The following is a 19,962-nucleotide window of genomic DNA, read 5'->3' on the forward strand; positions in this document are numbered from 1 at the left end:
AGAAATCTTAGTCAGTGAAATTTGAATAAGCCACGCTCTGCGAGGAACAGCGGAGTAAATTTGTGGCAGTAAGGATAAGAGGATTTTGAGCTGGAAGTAACTCCTGTTGCAGCTGACCAGAAAAATGTTTTGAAATTCGGTCCATGTCAGGCATGAGCCCAAGGTGGTGCAAAAGGACACTTTTAAGGTCTTGTGTTTTTCAAGTTTAGCCGATGCTGTCAGTAGTGATAGTGAATCTTACGGCTCAGAGCGTTTCGTAAGCTAACTGCAATTTACCTTTCTTCTCTCACAAGATGTTAAAGATCCGCGTGGAGGTGCACAGCAGTCCGTGTTTGCCTCCTGTTCGTTGTGCTCTCTCCAGTCTTCCGTACCCTACAAGAAACGGGGCCAGCCACACGGTGCTGGCCTGTATGCGTCGTTCAGGTGCTTTGAACATCTGCACGGTGCTCTTAGTGTTTTGTCGCCAGACGGATTAGCAATTTGACAGCAGTGCGTGTTTTTACATAAATAAAAAGTCAGGTGCATAAATATGCACTGTTATGTAGCAGGTCCTGTAGCGACATTGTATGACCTTACTGTGGGATGAAATCTTCTCATGAATTACGGCTCTGTGAACAGCTGCGTGGTTGCTGTTTCTTCAGTTTCAAGTTCCTGACTTAGCAGCTGTGTATGTGCGTGCCTCTGGGAGTAAGGGCAAAATAACATCTAGTGTGTTTTCGCTTTTATGGATGGATGCAGTAATTTTGCCAATCTTGATGTCACTGTTAAGTGTGGTTAAGCCCAACTCACTCTTACTTCATCATAGATCTGATGGCAGGGTCAAACAAAGATTTTTGTTCTCTACAAAGTTGTGGTGTTGAGACATGGCAGTGATTCCATGGATTCTTTGTTTTGTCCTTTTTGTTACTTTTATTTTGCTTTTTTTTAAGGTGGCTGAGCTCTAAAGAACATCCCTCAATTTTCTTCTTGCTGGCATGTTACGACGTTCTGTAACTTTCAGTAAACCTCAGTGAAAGGCCGTGGGACAAACCAACACCCCTTCCAAAACCAAACCCCGTCCCCTCTCCCCACCCCAGTCCCTTCTGAAATAGATGTCTCTGTCAGAAGAAAATCCCAGATGGACTAGCCATTACGCTGGCAATATACAGAAAAGATTTTTAGAGGAATTTTCAAATTTCTGGAAGCAATTTCTGAACGATCCTTACATACATGTACTCAAAATGTGTAATATTCAAGTATGTAGCAAACCAAACCATATGTAACAGACTCTTGTTCTCTTATTCTTTAGGTGACAAACAGCATGTTTGGTGCTTCAAGGAAGAAGTTTGTAGAGGGGGTTGATGGTGACTACCATGATGAAAACATGTACTACAGCCAATCATCGATGTTCCCACATCGGTCAGAAAAAGATGTAAGTCGCATTTAGATTGTTTTTCACCTTTTAATAGCGAAGTAGTTTAAAGCACATGAAATATATGTGAGGAAGGGCTTCATCAAGTTTTAAGTCATGAATGACTGCTTTCAGTGGCAAGTGATTTCATTTTAGTGTATTACACATCTAAAGCTTCATCATAGTGTAGCCCAGGTTTTATTTTTTTCACCTTTAAGAATTGTATTTGTAACTTAAATTGGATCATTGTTTATATCTAGTGCTTACATGTTTTCTAAAGTGTTTTTGTTCTGTTTTTTTCATTTTCCATTTTCAACTCTTTGTTGTTTCTGACGATGCCTTGCGCAGCTTGTTTGTCTGCTCAAGTAGTCTAAGTTAGGCATGTCTCACGTTTTAATGGTACAAAGTTACAAAAACAGTTGTTCTTAAACATCTTTGCATTACGCAAACATAGTACATTGTTGTATGTTAGAACTGCATTGGCATTACTTAAGCTATTTATTATTAGAGCAAATAAATAAGCCAGTGAAGTATTTCCATTTTATGTAGAGTGGCTTGTGGGAATATATAGGAGAAAAAGACTGAAAGCATGACTTAACGTTCATGTCACCTGAAGGTCAGTAATACCGTGGCCAGGCAGGTGTGCATTTAGCATCTGTAAGCAACATAAATATTGGTTTTTCTTTTATAATTTTTTTTAAAAAAAATAAGCCTTTCCCTTCAGATTTTATAAAGGGTGTCATTGCTTTAAGTCTGCTTCCATGGCTGTCCAGAAATACGTAAGGTTTAATAGCAAACTGAACATAGTCCTGATAGACCTTGACCTGTGTAAACTTTATAAACAGCCTGTAGGAAATGTTTAGTTTAAATTATCCTAGCTTTTCAAGGATAGGATGAAATAGGTTTAGAGCCAAGGCTTTTTTTTCTTTTTTTCTTTTTTTTCTTTTTTTTCTCTTTTTTCTCTTTTTTTTCTTTTTTTCTCTTTTTTTTCTTTTTTCTTTTTTTTGAAATGGGTGTGCAAAAAATGCTTAAATGAAGCATTCCAATTATGTTTCCTAAGCTATTCTGGTGAGTTTAAGAAACTTCAGGTGAGCTAGCAAATGACTGACACACAGAAAAGAGTAGTGTATCTAACTTAATTTTCTTTAAACTTGTTTCAGTTATGTATGTGCATGTACCACAGATGCATGCAGACACACAGTGGAATATTTGTAGTGTTGAACATAGTTTTCTTCCTGCACGTTACCTAACGGTGCAACCAGTACTCTCAGAAACCATAGATGTTATTAGATGCTATTACTTCAAAGTGCTTCTCAGATATTATTATGTATTATATTATTCTAGATTTAATACATTTAGGGAGAAATCGTTAAGATGTGGTGAGAAAGGGAAAGTGAGACACCATGACACACGGTCTGCACGGTGAAGGCTGATGCTTGGCACATTGTTGACATGGTGAATGAGTGTTTTAGTTGCCTACTCTTTCTGTAGGCAATGTTGCAGAAGTGGATCTTAGGATGGGACTTCAAGAGAAGGAAGGTGGGTGTTCCAGTCACCAGGAATGAGAAATCCTGAAAGCTTGTGGGAGAAGTGGACAAAATGGGGCATAGAAGCTGCTGTAGTTGGCAGAGAAGAGTGATGGCGTACCAACAGGAAATGGAAGAGTGATTTGTGCAAAAGCCTTTCAAAGTTTCATTTCCAAATCATTGTTAAGAGTTTTTTTTTTTCTGTGTAGCTTTGCTATTGACCATTACAACTTCGAGTTTATGCTTATAAAATCTTAAAGTATTATATGCTCTTGTAATGGCTTTTTAAAAAGTTGATCAAAATAAATATGTGGTGGTGATATTGAGACTGTCTTGTACACCTTTGATCACTTATGTACAGCTTAGATGTATTTTATGTACTACTTGTTCTTTTGGTGGCTCACATGGCTCACAACAGTTAAAAACATCTGCAAATGTCTTTTCTTGATGATGTCCCACCAATTTTGCAGCTTTGAAATCTTTTTCCAACTAAAATTAACCACACTTTTAAATACTTTTTCAACTGGAGTTTTACGAAAGATGGTGTTCTGTGTATGAAGGCACAATAAATATATTGATTGTGTTGTTATTTGGATAACACTTACTACTGATAGACAAAAATAAGTGTTCTCAGAATTTGCAATGAGTAAACTAATAAAGGATCATGTTCAGAGCCTGGATCCGGAGTTATGAACACCTGGTGGGAAAACCTTCCAATATTCTAGATCTTGAAACATTTTTCAGTATAACTTGACACTTACGTTGAAATAGAGTATATTGAAATGTGGGAGAAAAAAACGTAGAGGAAGTTTGGGGCAAATGAGCCAATGATCACTTTTTATATTCAGAAAATGCAACTGGCAATAAAAAGACTAAAACCTAGCACACACCATCTGTTTGCAACAGTAATTGAAAAACTACACTGTCTTTTTTGCAGTAGAGTTGCCTAAACATGATGCAGTTTTTTGCAGTTTAAATTATTCCACGTCTTTTCATCTTCAGTGTCTTGTGTGTCTTTACTCAGAGCAGGTAAAACTTTATATAATGTACTACAGGTTTTAGATACAAGTCTGTAGAAAATGAATTTGATTTTTTTTTCCTCCAGTGTATCATCTATACATATGAATCTCGGATCAATACATGCTTCATGTATCCTGTAGAGCTCTTCAACCAGAAAGAGAGTAGCTCTGAGGCAAGCTCATTGTGTGTGGCCTCCTTAAATACTGCTCTTTGGGAAGGGCTAAAACTTGGTGGGAATTTGCCATTGAAGTGATTAGGTGGTGGTCTATTTTTTACTTTGTGTAACTTTATTAAAGTGACGAATTCAGACACTGTTAAAGTTACTGCTTTCCAAGGAGCTATTACTGTGTTACATGTGTGAATCTAAAGGGGAGGAACATACTGAAACCTTCCTCATATTTTGAGTAGAATAAGAGTGGTTGGACCAGATGATCTTGGAGGTCTTTTCCAACCTTAATGATTCTGTGACTCGAGTATTGTGTGCAGTTTTGGGTGCCACAGCATAAGAAGGACATAAAACTATTAGAGGGTGTCCAAAGGAGGGCTGCAAAGCTGTGGAAGGGTCTAGATGACAAGACACGAGGAGCAGCTGAGTGCTCTGGGCTGAGCAAACCCAGGGACGAGCAGGCTGAGGGGAGGCCTCATGGCGGCCTGCAGCTCCCTCACGAGGGGAGCGGAGGGGCAGGCACTGAGCTCTGCTCTCTGGGGACAGCGACAGGACCCCAGGGAACGGCATGGAGCTGGGACAGGGGAGGGTCAGGCTGGGGGTTAGGGAAAGGTTCTGCACCCAGAGTGTGCTCGGGCACCGGGACAGGCTGCCCAGAGCAGCGGTCATGGCACTGAGCCTGATGGAGATCAAGAAGTGTTTGGACAGTGCTTTCAGATGTAGGGTCTGATTTTTGGATGATCCTGTGTGGGGCCAGGAGTTGGACTCAATGATCTGTGTGGGTCCCTTCCAACTCAGGATATTCTATGACTATTATTGCAGGTATATATTTTTTTTTGCATAAAGGTTGAAGCCTATTCTTCACTTTACTTTTGACATTAGTCTTTTTTCTTGTGAAGTGGCATTGTCTTCAGATTGACTACAGTGATGCCTTGCACACAATTTTACAGGATTGGGAGTTTTTCAGTGTTAAAACAAGATAGAAAGAACTCCTCAGGTTAGAGATTTTTATTTTTTTCAAATTGTGCTATGAAATAGTTCTTCACTTGCTAGGACAGACAAAACACTAGGAAGCTGTCTGGAAAAGATGTGAAAAAGCATTTTATGCCTTTTAGTAATAATTTTTTTTATGGCACTTACTGATTTGGTATTCTTGTGACTTGTTGCTTTGGCTAATTCAGTTTTTAAAAGAATTTTCTTTACCTGAAGGTAAAGTAAACTAAGTAAAGGCTTCTAAACTCATCTTAAATTTCGAAGATTTCTGACAAGTGCCGACAAGTGCCAACAAGTAGCAGCAAATAGTTTAGCAGATATTTTTATTTCAGAGCTTTATTCAAGCTAAAAGTGAAAAGCTTTCTCCTAATTTGCCTTTTTACACTAGGGAATACTGTTCTAGACAGTCGGGATTTATATGCTATTTGAAATGGAAAAGTCGCATGTTGCTTATCTACACATTTGCTTCTAAAATCATATGGGTGCTGCAAGGGTCTATTGTTTTGAGAACAAAAGAGCGGTTCCTTAGATTTTATTCAAGCTATCTAACACTTCCTCTTTACTAAAAAGCCACTTTTCTGGGTGGCTTTGCCATGAGTCATCACAGCCTTGCTGTGATAAGTAGGCAAGTGGAACACAGTATAGCCATGAATGCTCATTCTTTGAATTCTGCTGCACTTAGCATGTGATAACCAGGTCAAAAATCCTTTGCCAAAGAAATTGCATATTTTATTGGACTTGTATAAAATAAAACAGTTTAAGAAAACATTTTAAGACTTGGCTTGAAGCAAACATGGTACTGTAACTTGAATTGCCAAGAAGGAGCATGCTGTGCCCACAAAATAATTACAGAGCTTATTTGTGGCCAAGTTTGCACAGCTAATTAAGCTGTCTCTCTGTACTCAGTAAGATCATTTTAAGGACAGGGCCCTCGTATTTTTACTTGGATAGTGTGATAATGATAGAAATTGGTAATTCAGAGGCTTCATATACTTTTGAACCTAATGCCCTCAAACAAGGGGACAAATAACAATAAACTTGGGACCCATTCGATGTGAATTTCTTTGATTTCTCATGTATGAGAATGCAAGAAGGGGCACCTGCAGGGTTTGACCAGCCTGGTCCAATCCATTGAGGATGCCTGATGAAGAATATAAGAACAGGGCAGCATTTTTCCCTGGAAAGTACGTGCAGCCTTCAGTCTGGCAGCTCAGGGACTTGTGAAAAGGAAGTGGCAGCTTACCTGCAAAGAGCTGCCGTAGATTTATCTTCCGTTGATTTGACCATTCGCATTTGAAGCGATTTTATCAACCACCTCTTCCTGTGGTAAGGAGTGCTGAAACTAAAGTATGCTTTATGTCAAAAAGTATCTTCTTTTGCTCTTAATTGCAGGTACAAGTCTGATTGTGCACAGTCATGCCTTTTAATGAAGGTCTGCACAAACTGAGAAAAGTTAGATTTTTTGCAGTGAATGCTTTTCCTGTTTCTTCTCCCAGTGCTTTCTTGATCATTTTTTCTCCTAATTGCTCAACAGATGATAAAGGGCTCATAGCAGTGTAGTAATAATTCTGATTTGCACTTCCAATGAGTAAGTTTGGTGAGCTTATCCTCTTGTGTAAAAAATAAAAATTCTTAATGTTTTAACTGGTTCTAGACTTTCTCAATTGAGACCCGATGTTCTTTTGCAGCTCAATTCTTTCAAAACGTGGCTTCTTGTGAAATGAAATATATTTTAACAATTGGAGCAAGTAACGTCAAGCCTGCAGATTATATTTGGCTCATTGCAAGTATTAATATGGTTCCGTGACACAACCTTCCCTGAAGTAGGAAGCCCTCAGATTTGGATACTGAGCATGGTGAAATGGGTTATTGATTCTGGGGACCTGCTTTCCAGGGGATTCTTTCCTCCTTGTGTAGCAGAAGCATGTTCACCATGGATTAAATTCAGGTGTTCCTCTGCTATGAGACAATTGCAGACCCAGTGGCATGAAGGGAGATGCTGGTGTTGTGGTCTTGTAATGGAGAGGACAATATTACCAAGGGGTGGTCAGAAGACTTTGTCAAAGCCTTTTCCTGCAGACTTCCTTTAAAGTAACTTGTAGAGCCTTTATGTAACTTACGGTGTTGTCAAAAACACAGCCATATAATTGTGTGGTACTTTTACAATAGGTGAAAGCACTGAAACAAGACTAAGGTTACCATGGAGATTGAGATCCAGAATCTTGCTAGATTTGGGAAACTAAATGTGGAAGGGTTTAATCGCTCTTCTGGAGACATCTTTGATTTAGGGTTGCTGAACACACCACGTTCCAGCTTGACTATGGACTTTTTCCTGCTATTCTTTAGGATTTTGAGGAATCCTGTGGTGTCTTTTTTCGCAAAGGCATCTTGCTTGGCATTTGCCTTAGTCATTGCATGAGAATTTGTTAGCTTAGTCAGCCATAATTCAACTTCAGATGCTGCACTTAGAGTTGTTGTGTTTAAAAATTCCCGTGGAATCCTCTCGTGTCAGAAGGAGCAGTCGAAGCACTGAAGCTAGTGCTGGCGGGTGTAATTGAGCTAGTTTATGTGAAGATGACTTTCATATTCAGAATAGCTTTGATCCATTTGTGGATGGAAGAAAAAGAAAGGCTTATTTTAGAAGAAAATTAATGTCTTCTATTATAAATGGAAAATGAGTATTTTTATATGCATTATATTGCATGTAAACGTACTTGTGGGTGTGACTGAATAGGGGGGTTGTTTGCCGTGTTTGCTTTGTGAGGTGGATTCCTTGAAGTGTGAGGTGCAAAGCAATGGGCTTGCGTTTTACCGTCCCAAAGAATGATTGACATACCTGGCATCTTGTAGTGGGTGCATAATGTATTTTAACAAAACACATTTTAAACCGATTAAAGTTGCAGTGTCCTAAGTTGAAAACAATTGGAATGGCTTCCATGGGATGAGATAGGAGAAAGTCCCTCAACTTGTTTGTTTTTAGTTTTAATGCAGCGTACCTTTTCAGAATCCATCATCATTCTGCTTATAGCTTGCATTTCTGTCTGAACTTCATATGCCATAACTTAAGTTCAGAATGCAAAATGCTCTTTTTCTGTTTCACTTCCACATTAGTATTTGGATGGGGTTATCAAACCAATTAACATATAGGCTAATTTAGTTAAAAAAGATAGATTTACATATCCTGACGGTTTGCAAGAAGTATATATATCTGAGTTAGCTTATTTCAAATCAGTTAATTTACAATCTGAAATTGTCACAAAGAAATTAATTTCACTGTTGATGATTGTAGCACTAATTCTATACTGCTGAGTTTGCATTTAATTCTTCACAGAGCTAAATCACTGTGGTAGGTGTTTTCTGTACTTTATCTAAAAGTTATATTTTATTATATCTTCACTTAAATCAACAATATAAGATAGGTTTCACGTGTCAGTATTAGCATTTGGACCGGATTACGTCCATGCATTAAATCACGTCTCTTCTAAGAGGGAAAAGTTCTGGTCTCTTAAGACAAAGATTCAGTTCACGGAACAGATTGCATTGTAATAGTGGTGTTTCATATTCTCAGTGTGGGAGGGGTGGTGGTGGTTTTTTGTTTGGTTGGTTTTAGCTTTTAGTATGCAACTGGATATTTGATTAGAATAAAATATTTGCTGGTTGTCCTAGTTCTTAATGGCTTACGGCATTTTTTTTGGTAGCAGCTTTCAGCAAGTTTTTAGTAATCTCTTGGCTCATTAATGCACTGCAACATCAGACTGAATGTCTTACACAGAGAATTTGTTTCTAAACTTATACTTTAATAGTCGTGTTAACCTCTGTCATTAACAATTAATGACAATAATGTCATTGTCACACAAAGGCAATATCCTGCTTTTGAGACCTTCAGATATAGCTGCCAACAAGAGAAAAACTTGCAGAGGACTGTAATGCAAAAGGTGGCGCTTACTGTGTGTTCCTGACTCTGTGCTACCCAAGCACCACCAGAGGCAGGAGACCACAACCTTAAATGATGAAATCTGGAAGACTGAATACAATTTCATGTATTTTCTTGCTATTGTGTTTGGTTTTATATTTCACAAGTAATGGATATCAGTAAAATTTTCACTTAAGAATAATTCCCTCCAGTTACCAGGCTTTCAAAGTTTACTCCTTGTTGTCTGATTTTGAGGTTTAGAAATATTTTCTTGTAACGTGTGAGTTTTGTGAACACTATTAAAAAACAGTTTGCAATATAGAGGAGGACAGATAATAATTCTAAATATTAAACTAGAAGAGCATGTAAAATCACATTTTTATCGGTTATTTGTTGGGTTGGGTATTTTTTTTAGCGTCACTATAACACTTTCTCCTTTTGAGGCTGAGGGTCAGCTGTTTTATTATTAAATAGTGCAGCACAGATGGCAGATACCAGAAATAAAGTAGTGCAAATACAAAATTATGCTGATGCTTGCACCTGTGAGAAAGCCATCATTTATCAAGCCAGATATTATTCACACACTTGCTTATTCTAACATGTTTTGGCTTTTAGGAACTGAATTTCTAGAGTCAGACTGAGGTTGGCTTTGTGTTAAAGCAGCTTTAGGCTGTAACTGCATAACACAGTGCCCTTTGCAGGAGTGTTCCTCTGCCGAAGTTTTCTTCGTGCCACGGTGTGCTGCCACGGCAGGTATGGTGACAGCCAGCTGTCCCTGCGGTGGGGTGGCAGGCGGCTTGGAGGAGGCAGGATGCTGCAGCACAGGAGGGAGGTGGAAACCCTGTAAGCCAGCGCTGCCGGTGCTGAGCCTCCTCCCACCCAGCTTCCCGGGAGGCTGCAGCCCGTGCTTGCTTGTCTCCTAAGTAAGTTTGAAAATGCAGCAGTTTTTTCCCAGTTCTGGCAAATTCAAGCAATTTTTTCAGGATTGCTGACGCTCCTAGATAAATTTGCTGCAGGAAACCCATCGAGGCTTAAGGAAAGCAGTTACAAGTAAAATCTTCATCACTAGAGGTAGGAAATTGCCCGATAGTATGTTACGCCTTACTGATTTCTGATATGGGCCAGCCCAGAAAAACTGGGCCATCTCCTTGGATCATCAGGTGATTCGAGTTTAGAGGCAGATTCATACATGGTCAGAACTGCACTGGGGCCATCTGAGACTTGTGAGTAAAGCGGTGGTCTCGTGTTAGCTGGTTAGCAGCAGCTCACTCCAGCAGCCTGCCAGCACTGGCGGGTGCTGGGCCTGCAGTGCTGCGAGAGCAAAACGCTGTTACACCAGGTACTGCCTGCGGAGTTGTCTCCTTTCCCTCTGGGGGATGCAAGTCTTAGGCTTCCTCTGACACCTAACAACGTGTAGGGGAAACCCAATTGAAATAGCTTGGTTAGTTAAATCATCCTGAAGCAGAAGGGAAGCAAAAACGCTGTGGTATTTCGCAGCTGGTTCTTGGAGCCTTTAGCCACCGGCGGATTGATGACACTGAAATGCCGAAGCCCGAAGAGCAGTTAGTTGTCTGTACGTGTGTGGCAAAAGCCATCGGTGTCAGGAGCTTGTTGGATGCGTACTGCCAGGGTTTGCTGTTCATTGATGTGATTTCACTAATTTGGTTAGGATTTTTCTTTAAAAGTTGTTAAATAATATGCAATTTTGAGCATTTCTTCCTAAAATATGGACATTATCGGGTAAAGTTTGAAAGCCTGTCCTGCACTTGGTAAGCTCTTTAGTGACCCTAAGGGTTAGACAGCTTCAGTTTCTGGTAAGGTTATGGTGCCTTTTGGTTTTTATAGATTAAAAGAAATTCAGAAGTGACTTAGAACCACCTTTGAAGTACACTCTTGAAGAATTGTTGTATTGTGTGTATCGTGAGGCCATTAGCCCACAAGCGGTTAAAATAATGGTGCTGGAAGAAATGTTTTTAGTGGCACTAATAGCATTCACCTCAATTCTTCATTATCCTTGGTAGCCAAGTTCAAGTAGGCTGTAATAGCAGCCCAGAGGCTGTGTGTGCAAATAAAGGTCCTGATAGCAGAGCTCCGCATTTTGGCTAACCTAGTTGTTTTGTTGTTGACCTGAGTGATGGAAGTTACAAAGAAACAAGATGATTTTAATCTGCTCCTACCTTAGCTATGACTGAAAAAAGTGTTTGACACTGATTTGGCATATTACGGAACAAACTAGAGACAGGCTGAGAGAGATACCCATACAGCAGGTTCCTTCTCCCTGAGATGTGAGAAGTGCTGCATTTAATCAGCCTGGAAGGGATCCGCTGTATTTCTTCTTTCTTCTGGAGGATTAATATACCTAGGACATGGAGGATAACGTGACTTTAAAACTAGTTGCTAGACTTGCTGAATTTGATACTTGGCCTTTATTCTGGCCTTCCATAAGGGTTTCTCCACGAGTCATTTTGAATTTCACTTTTCCTATAACAGCAAATGGCACGATGCATGTGACCTACTTTGCAGTGTTTCAAAAGAAAATCCAATTTGTTATAAGCATTGTTCATTAAATGTTATTTGCCATTCCTTTTCTTTTAACTGGTTTCAAAAAAAAATAGTACTCAGTATAGAAGAGATGAGATATTATTTTTCTCTTTTTCAAATAATTTAGTACCTCCTAGGTCTGTGATTATTTTTCTTTATGTATGCCAGCTGATGTTATAAATACAAGATTTTTATGCTGAGATTTGTACCATCTTCTGCTTATTATATCATGCTATCACAGCAAGTTTGGAATAACCTAAGCAGCCATTCTTGCGGGATTTTCTTTTTGGTCTAACTGTTTTGCTTATCTATCCAAAAGCTGGTAGTAATTTGGTCTGCTGCTTGTGTCTCGGTGCCTGATCAGCTGTTGGGTTGTGGTATTTTTGGTCAATCTGTTTTTTGAGATGTGTCAAACTTACTTTTTCCATGGAATTAGAATTTGCCATCCCTTGAAGCACATTCCAGGCTTTTCCAACCTGTCAAATGTTACTGTGTTTTTTTCTAAGTGTTTTAAGAAAGGAAAGCAGAAGTAAAACTGGTGTAACAGCTTGTTTTATCAGTGTTTAACGTGTGAGTTTGGTAGCTTGGGTGGGGAGTGTGCTTTTGGATCCTGTCTCCCATGTGTCCCCATTTCACCATGCCTCGGTTCGTGTCACAGTGCAGCCGTGGTGTGAATCCGTTTGATTCCTTCGGGAGCAGCGTGAGCTGGAAGAGATGCTCCAGGGGCGCGACAATCATATTGCACTCACTAATGGGCAACTGGTACACAGAATCAGGTGTTTTAATCAAGGCTGACTCCAATTAGAAATGCATACAGTATGTATGTTAGGCCTGCAGGCAGCCTTTCACGAAGAAGGAAGAACTTAGCTGCAGACTGGCATGTATTTTGATTTTTTTTCTGCAGAAAGTTTTTGTCTTAGTAGTTCAGTCCTCTTAGGTATGCAAGCGTGTGTGCACGTGGCTGTGGTTGATTCCCACAAAATGTGTGCGCAGTGCTCAAAATACATGTGACTGTGTAGAAGTTTGAGGTAGTGCTTCCAATATATTTTCTGACAGTTTATAGTAATTCTTCTGCTGTAATTTTTCCTCTCATACCTTGTGTATGTATTCAGAAAATCTTTATGGAACTTATAAACATCAAAACCACTCCTGATATTTGGTGTCTACCCTGCAAGTTTTACTTCTCATTTCTGCCATCTAGATTTGACTCAGGTATAGACAGCTGGCTTACAGATTCAGTTTCTAAGGTTTGTTTGAGCTTTACATCTGTCTAGTTTAGGTTAACAAAACCCTTTGCAGTTCATCACAGTAAAAGTAATTTTGATTGGAATTTTTTACTCTCAAGTTGAGAAAGGTTGAAATCCCATTACCTGGAAGAATCCAAGTATTCCTGTTTTTGTTTGTTTGTTTTATATATATATATATTATACATATATTGTTTCTATAATATATTTATAAATATATGTATCCTGGAATGGAAGCTTGCTGAAGGAAGCTGTGTAATCTGTTCTAATGCTTAACTGTCCTTAAGATTGCAAAGTGTTTTATCTTTTTTTTTCTTCTTTTTTTCTTTTCCTGAATCTCCTGTTCCTCAGATCTATTAATGCATCCCACTTCTGCAGCAGCATGAGGAGTAGTTCATTCTTTTCCTCTCACAGCTGTGACTGGTGTCAATGTCCCTTCCTTAGTTGCCTTCTTTTTGGCAGTGTACGAATCTCAGTCTGTCTTCATGGATCATGGATTTTTAGATCTCACTCTTACTTTTTAGATACTTACTCTTGAGAGTCTGTAGTTAATCCCATTTCATGTGTGGTGCCTGGGAGTGGGCAAAAAAGGTTTTAATGGGAATACCTGGTAATACGCATTATTTGTAAATTATTTCTCTATCTTCTTCCTCTGTGCCAATTGTTGCAAGTTAGTCTCAAAGTCATCGATTTTTATTGGCTTGTAAGGTACTACTGCAGTTTTTATTGTGCAGATATTTTAGAGAATTTCTAAAACCTGATGATTGAAAAAGAGGGTGTTTTCATTTGCTTTATTGGGAAAAGAATGTGCTATTGCAAACTTTTGGAGCAAGGTAGCATGATACCTTTGTGTCTTTAACCTTTTATTCTTTCTTTTAAATTTTAGATGCTGGCATCACCATCAACATCAGGTCAGCTGTCTCAGTTTGGGGCAAGTTTATACGGGCAACAAAGTAAGAACTATTTTTATTGATTTTATTAGATGCTCTAGTTTCACGCTCTTTGGACAGGCAGCTCGTAGCTCTTTGGGCTTTTTTGGTGGTTGTGAACACGGTCTGCTTGAGTGTGTGTGATTTTCGGTTATTTGTTTTGGAAGATATATTTTTGCATTATTATCCATTTTTTTGCAGTGTTTATTATGCAAAGTGTCATGTACTGACACTGTATAGCTGTTAAATATCAAAATACCGTAATCCTATTAAGAATGTCTGTGATTTAACTGACTCTGGAAAAAAACAACGGAAGGTGAGCTGGGCCAAAATGAGCCTACTTCAGAAAAACACATAAGGAATAGAAGGAAACAAATTCTAACTGATATTTTATTCTCTGCAGGAGCAAATTAAGTCTTGTCTATACGTTTGGCAGCTCACATTTGGCAAAGAATTATGCCAGTAAGATTTGTTTCCTTCTGTTCCATTTTTTTTTCCATCTATTGAAGATCTTTTTTTCCTGTATCTGCCAGTCTTGAGTATGCTGTTGCTGCTGAAGATCCAGAGAGTTAGTCACAGTGTGCAGTGCTAGGTCTGACCTAAGTGCCAGAGTTAAGGACTGAACCTCCCTGTAGTTGAGAGGGGCACATGCAGAGAGTGACTCAGAGCGCATGAGTTAGATAGAGTTACACAAGTAAAACAGGTTTGTGAACATCTTTCATCACTGTGCTTTTGAATGTTTGCAGCTTTCTAGCCAACTGCTTCCCACTCAGATACTGAGGAAAAGTGTCTTCAGGATATTTTAGTGTGTCGATTTTTTAATCAGGACAAACTAAAAGCTTTATCTCTTAGGTGCATGACCTAAGGTAAATTTTTTATTTAGGCTTTCTTCAAATAGTTTAATAATTATAGTGATTTTTGACTGTCTCAGTGGCTGTTGATGGGTGACCACATTATACCAAGTGGTCTTCATTATGCTACTGAGACCTTACGTGGTCAGTTTCTGGCCAGTGTGGGAGTCAGGTTTAGATCTTGGCTTGGATCCCGAATGTGGCATTGCTAAACCTTTCAGGCTCACCTGTTTAAAGATACTGTGAAGTAGTGATTTATTCTGTTTGTCACTGTTATTTGTTGATCCTTTTTAAGGGCAACTTTTTTTTTTTCATGAAACTTGGCTGTTCAGGCAGTTGTATGTTCGTTCTAGGACTTAATCTCACGTGGAGACACGCATGGCTGAAAATTAGAAAGTAAATATTGTCAGGGTTCAGTTTCTTCCAACTACTGAGAAAGAAGGGGGAGTAAATGCTTATGATTAAATATTTTTGGGAAAAACAAAGCTGCTCATGTCCATATGCTTTTAAATTGGTAGGTGTCGATCATTTAGAACACTCAATTTAAAGGGTTATTTTCTAAGAAAATATTAATATTTAATATTTATATATATATTTAGTACTAATACTATAATACTATATTTAGTATTTAATATTTAGTACTTATTAAAGTACTTAATACATAGAAAAACTTATTTTCTAAGCACAAAACAAGCCACTTCATTAATCAGTCAGGGATGTAGCTCATGTAGATCTCTTGTCTCAATTTAAAAAATGTGGAAAAAGAAAGCGTAAGGAAGATTTTTTTTGTAATGGTGAATATTTCAACTGCCCCTACTTGCCAGACATAAATATATAGTAACAGTACTATCCATAAAATAAAATAAATCTGACCTAAAGAAATCCAACAACAAGAAAAAACATTATTAGTGAAAAACTGGCTTTGTTGGAGTGAATGCTTGACAAATTAACCTAAATGCAGTAATCATGTTTTTCAGCGTATTGTCTCTAGTTTCGGAGAATGTTTTTTCTTTACCATTTTATTTTTAAAATTCCACCTAATTGTTAATTAGTGTGAAATATTATTTATAATACGCTCATTGAAATTATTCTGACGCAGCAAATTGCCAAAATATTTTCAGCGAGCACCTTGATACAATCAGCAATTAATGAAGTCTTGCGAGGCTTGTTACAGTGAGTCACGCTACCTCTTAGTCTGAACATATAGAGATAAATTTGAGTGGTATCAAAATTCCTCATTGCACGCTTCTCGGGCTGCAAATTGTAGGGTAAAACACTGGGCAGGCAGTGCTGCGAGGATGGGAGCTGAGCCCCCGGGGGGGTCCTTCAGGCCTTGTCCGTACCAATAGCCTGAGCGTATGCTCTGTCCGTTCTTTGCATTCCTAGTACTTCATCATGTCGTACGCTGGCGTATTCAGCTCTTCTGAAGGGGTGATCTGTCATCAGAGTGCTGATTCCTCCTAATTTTTCTTTCCTTTTGTCTACTACATAAGGTTTTGAATTCATAGTCTACCTCAGCAGCTTTATGCTGATGTGATAGGGCTGTTATTTATAGCTCTCACATTTTATATGCAAGTGTGTTTCTGCTGATATGTTGCACTAAATGGCTGCTTCTTGTCTTTGGACATCACTCTGAAACTTCATGAATACAGAAAAGCAATGTGAGAATGATGACAAACTTCATGAGGTGTTCTGACATTTTGAGTCAGAGCAGCCAACTGGCTATTTTTTGTTCTTCTGAGTTAAGGTGATTTACAATATATGTATGGATATATAGATATATTTAATAAAATGTTAACTTTATCTTATTGCACCAAAATCCTTGTGTAGAAAATACACCTGATCACAATGTGTTTTTTTGTTTTGTTTTGTTTTGTTTTTTTAAATAAATAAATAAAATAAGCCCTACTGTATGCTTTAATTGCTAATTGAGGGCAGTTAAATTCCTACTTGCTTTCATTCCTCAAGAAATCAAATTTAACTTGACCGTGGACACTGCAGTTCTCTTATCAAAAGGAAACAAACTTTACAAAGAAGTTTCCTGAAAGGTTAATTTTGTTGTCCTGAAAGCAGTGTTACTTAAAATTCAAAGTTTTGTTTTTTATTATAGATTTGCAAAATGCTGCTTTTTTAAAGATGATGTGTAGGTCTCCATGTCCTCATCAACAAGATCAAAACTCACCCTGTTCTCTTCAGTATACTTCTCAAAGGCAACAAAATGTTGTTAGTGACTCAGAGGCTGAAATTGCTCAAGTTTAACAAAAATGGGGCTATCTGTGAGATAATTGGGCTTCTACTACGCAAAGAAGGACTTAGCTTTACATTGCACTTTCCTTCAGTCTTTGCACTTTTTTTAGGTTGTCAGCATAAATTGTTTCCACCCACACCTACCTGATGGCTAAGACTTTGTTCCGGATTGCTATACATCTCCACCCCTCTGAATTTTTTTTCAATAGGTGCACTAGGCCTTCCAATGAGGGGAATGAGCAACAATACCCCTCAGTTAAATCGCAGCTTATCACAAGGCACTCAATTACCGAGCCACGTAACGCCAACAACAGGGGTACCAACAATGTCACTTCACACGCCTCCATCTCCGAGCAGGTATTTATTGATAGCCAATGTTTCTGCAATTGTGTCTTTCTGCAGAGCACTTATTAAATGTTCTGCATATTGTGCCTCAGCTATTTTAGTCTCATTAAATTAAAAAAATATATATATATTTTATTGACCACTGTCTGTGTTAGGTAAGTCATACTGTAAAACAGTAAGATAAGGCTTACTGTAAAACAGTATTTTGGTATGTAAAGGACAGTTTGCTGGCAAGTCCTGCTTCAGAATGTAAGAGACTGTTTTTGTTTGTTTTTTTTTTTGGCTCTTTTGGTAAATGAATGGTTAAAAATTTTATACGGATGTCATACACTGTATGAAAATATTAAGGTAGTAGGTCTGAAGCGCTCTTTAAAACAGAGCTGTAACACCTTTTCATATGCATAATACTTAAGTATTTATCTGAACCTGACTGAGGGCTTGATTAGTACACAATGGGTCATCTGGTGTTTCTGAAGAAATCCCAAACTACGTTAATTATAGAGAGTAATCCAAACACGCTGTGTTGGTCTAAGCATAAATTAAGTTGCAACAGCTCAAAGTCCATCCTACGTTAGTAATTTAAATGAGTAACCAAATACTATTGTATAGATTCATCTCTATGGATGGTTTTTCTCTTTCAGGGGGATATTGCCTATGAATCCTAGGAATATGATGAACCACTCCCAGGTTGGTCAGGGCATTGGAATTCCCAGCAGGACAAACAGCATGAGCAGTTCAGGGTTAGGCAGCCCCAACAGAAGCTCTCCAAGCATAATATGTATGCCAAAGCAGCAACCCTCTCGACAACCTTTTACTGTGAACAGGTAAGGCTGTTTTGTCAGACCATCCCTGTACAGCCATGGATGGACATCCTCATGCTCCTCTCAAAGTCTGATTTTTATCCATTAGAAGAAAACTTGAAAGTGCTACTTTGTGTGTTCCAATCAGTAGTAAGCTTTGAAGCTGATCTTAATGCTCATACAGGCTTTTGGAGGTCTTTCAGCTAAATTCTAACTATTGAATTTCTACTACTACTTATTTAAAATACATGATGTTTCTATTGTGTTCCTGAGTTTATTTTGGAAACATACCTTGATTTTTGTGTATATCCTTCCATTTTAAGACTATTCATCTACGCATTTGGGAAGAAGTAAGGCAAGATGTAATACAGAATAACTACTTAACAATAATAGTTATTCTGGAAGAATAGTTAACTGTTTTGGACACAATAGAGACATTGTATTTTACTTCTTTGAATTCTGGAATAATACGGAGAGTAGCGGTTTACCACTCATTTAAGGATTTGGTATTCACTTTGCTGGCAGAAATATTTCAGTCACTTCCACTCTTTTGCTGTCTTTGGGCAAGATTCTGGCATCAGAAGTCATTGGGCTTTAACTGTGTTTTCTTGGTATGTTTATGCTTAGTTTATTTTGTTTACGTTGTAGTAAAAAGTGTGTTGATTCTAATTATGTAGCATGTAGTCACAGCTCACACAACTGACCATTTTCCAGGCTTCATTCCCCAGCCTCGTGATCCCTGTGCTCCCAGTTTCTTCCTTTTTCTCACTTCAGGCCCTACCTGGGTGGACTGACTGCTACACTAAGCACCAATGCACTCTAACAGTCAGATGTTACATCTTACCCAATCCAGTATTTTACAAAATAGATAAAGAAAAATGAGTACCACAGTTACCTGAAACTTGGTCAGTCCGTTTAGTTCTGGAACTTTGCATTATGATACAGGCATTACATAAAAGTTCTCTCAATCAAAGTAATCGAGATTTGGTGGTAGTAGCTTGTGTTCTTGCAGCATGAGAAGACTTTGTATTTTGCCTTTTCTTTCCTGTGCTGTGGCAGAAAGCAAAGGGAATTATAATTCTAAAAGATAATTTTATATTTTAAAGTATTTTTGAAACTTGAGCATCACAAAAGTTTGAAATGGTAATATATTTGAAAACTCTACATGAAGAGGGTATTGAATTTGGAGATTTATGCATATATATATAGGAAGTACTTGTTTAAACAACAACCAACTGGAAGACAAAGATAATGAAATCCCAGTGTGTAGGAGCATTTGAATTAAAATCCTCATCTTTTACTGTTTGCATTGTGTAGTTCATGTTAATGATGTTACAGTTTTTACAAGTTGAGAAGGACGTATCACTGGAACAATGACAAGTCCTTATTCCATGGTTTGTTAGTCTGCAAGTGTCAAAATAATATATATCCAATTATTAATTTGATTAAATGGTGAAATGATACTTGGAGGGGAAAAAAAGGTTGTTCCTTTGTGAGAGGTGCATGAGCTATGCGACTTCCATGAAGTGTTCTGTGAATTAATGCATTAGTTGGAGCAATGAATGTTTTTAATACTTTGAACACATAAAATACTTCATTTTCCCATTCTCAGTTACATCAGTAAAAGGCATTGGAAGCTGAGATGATGCTGGTTAACGAAGTTTGCAAATTGTACAGAAGTACACATTTTGTGGCCTAGTCCCTTTCATATCCTTGAAATTCTTGACCTGGTTATTTCGAATTGCCTTAAAAACAAACAAACCTTGTGTAAGAAACATTGTCTGTCTGTCATCAAGCTAGATTATATGCCTTCAAGAAAAATTGAAATTAAATGCTTCAGATTTGGAACTGTGAAAAAGTCATATAGATAAAATCTCCACTAGGAAAACATTTGACACTTATTTGCACAGAAACTTCTAAAATACCAGTTCGTAGCCTGTTACAGGGAGAAGTGAGTGCTAGGGTTTCCCACAGAGCAGAAATTCTGAATTACACTC

General features: G+C 38.2%; 1 protein-coding gene across 3 annotated transcripts in view; it reads left to right on the forward strand.

Annotated features, from left to right (window-relative positions):
* Positions 1 to 19,962, forward strand: part of CNOT2 (CCR4-NOT transcription complex subunit 2) — a 60,055-nt gene that overhangs the window by 19,391 nt on the left and 20,702 nt on the right. The window contains exons 2-6 of one of the 3 annotated variants that reach the window (XM_035335599.1): positions 1,289 to 1,411; positions 2,882 to 2,929; positions 13,680 to 13,746; positions 17,030 to 17,177; positions 17,807 to 17,989. In XM_035335599.1, coding sequence (XP_035191490.1) covers positions 1,301 to 1,411; positions 2,882 to 2,929; positions 13,680 to 13,746; positions 17,030 to 17,177; positions 17,807 to 17,989 — 557 coding nt within the window. In that variant the 5' untranslated portion in view covers positions 1,289 to 1,300. Of the gene's footprint in view, positions 1 to 1,261; positions 1,412 to 2,881; positions 2,930 to 13,679; positions 13,747 to 17,029; positions 17,178 to 17,806; positions 17,990 to 19,962 lie in introns of those variants that run through there. The other 2 variants (XM_035335600.1, XM_035335605.1) reach the window with 2 other exon arrangements.

Source organism: Oxyura jamaicensis, chromosome 1 (assembly GCF_011077185.1).
Source record: "Oxyura jamaicensis isolate SHBP4307 breed ruddy duck chromosome 1, BPBGC_Ojam_1.0, whole genome shotgun sequence".
NCBI classification, from domain to species: Eukaryota; Metazoa; Chordata; class Aves; order Anseriformes; family Anatidae; genus Oxyura; species Oxyura jamaicensis.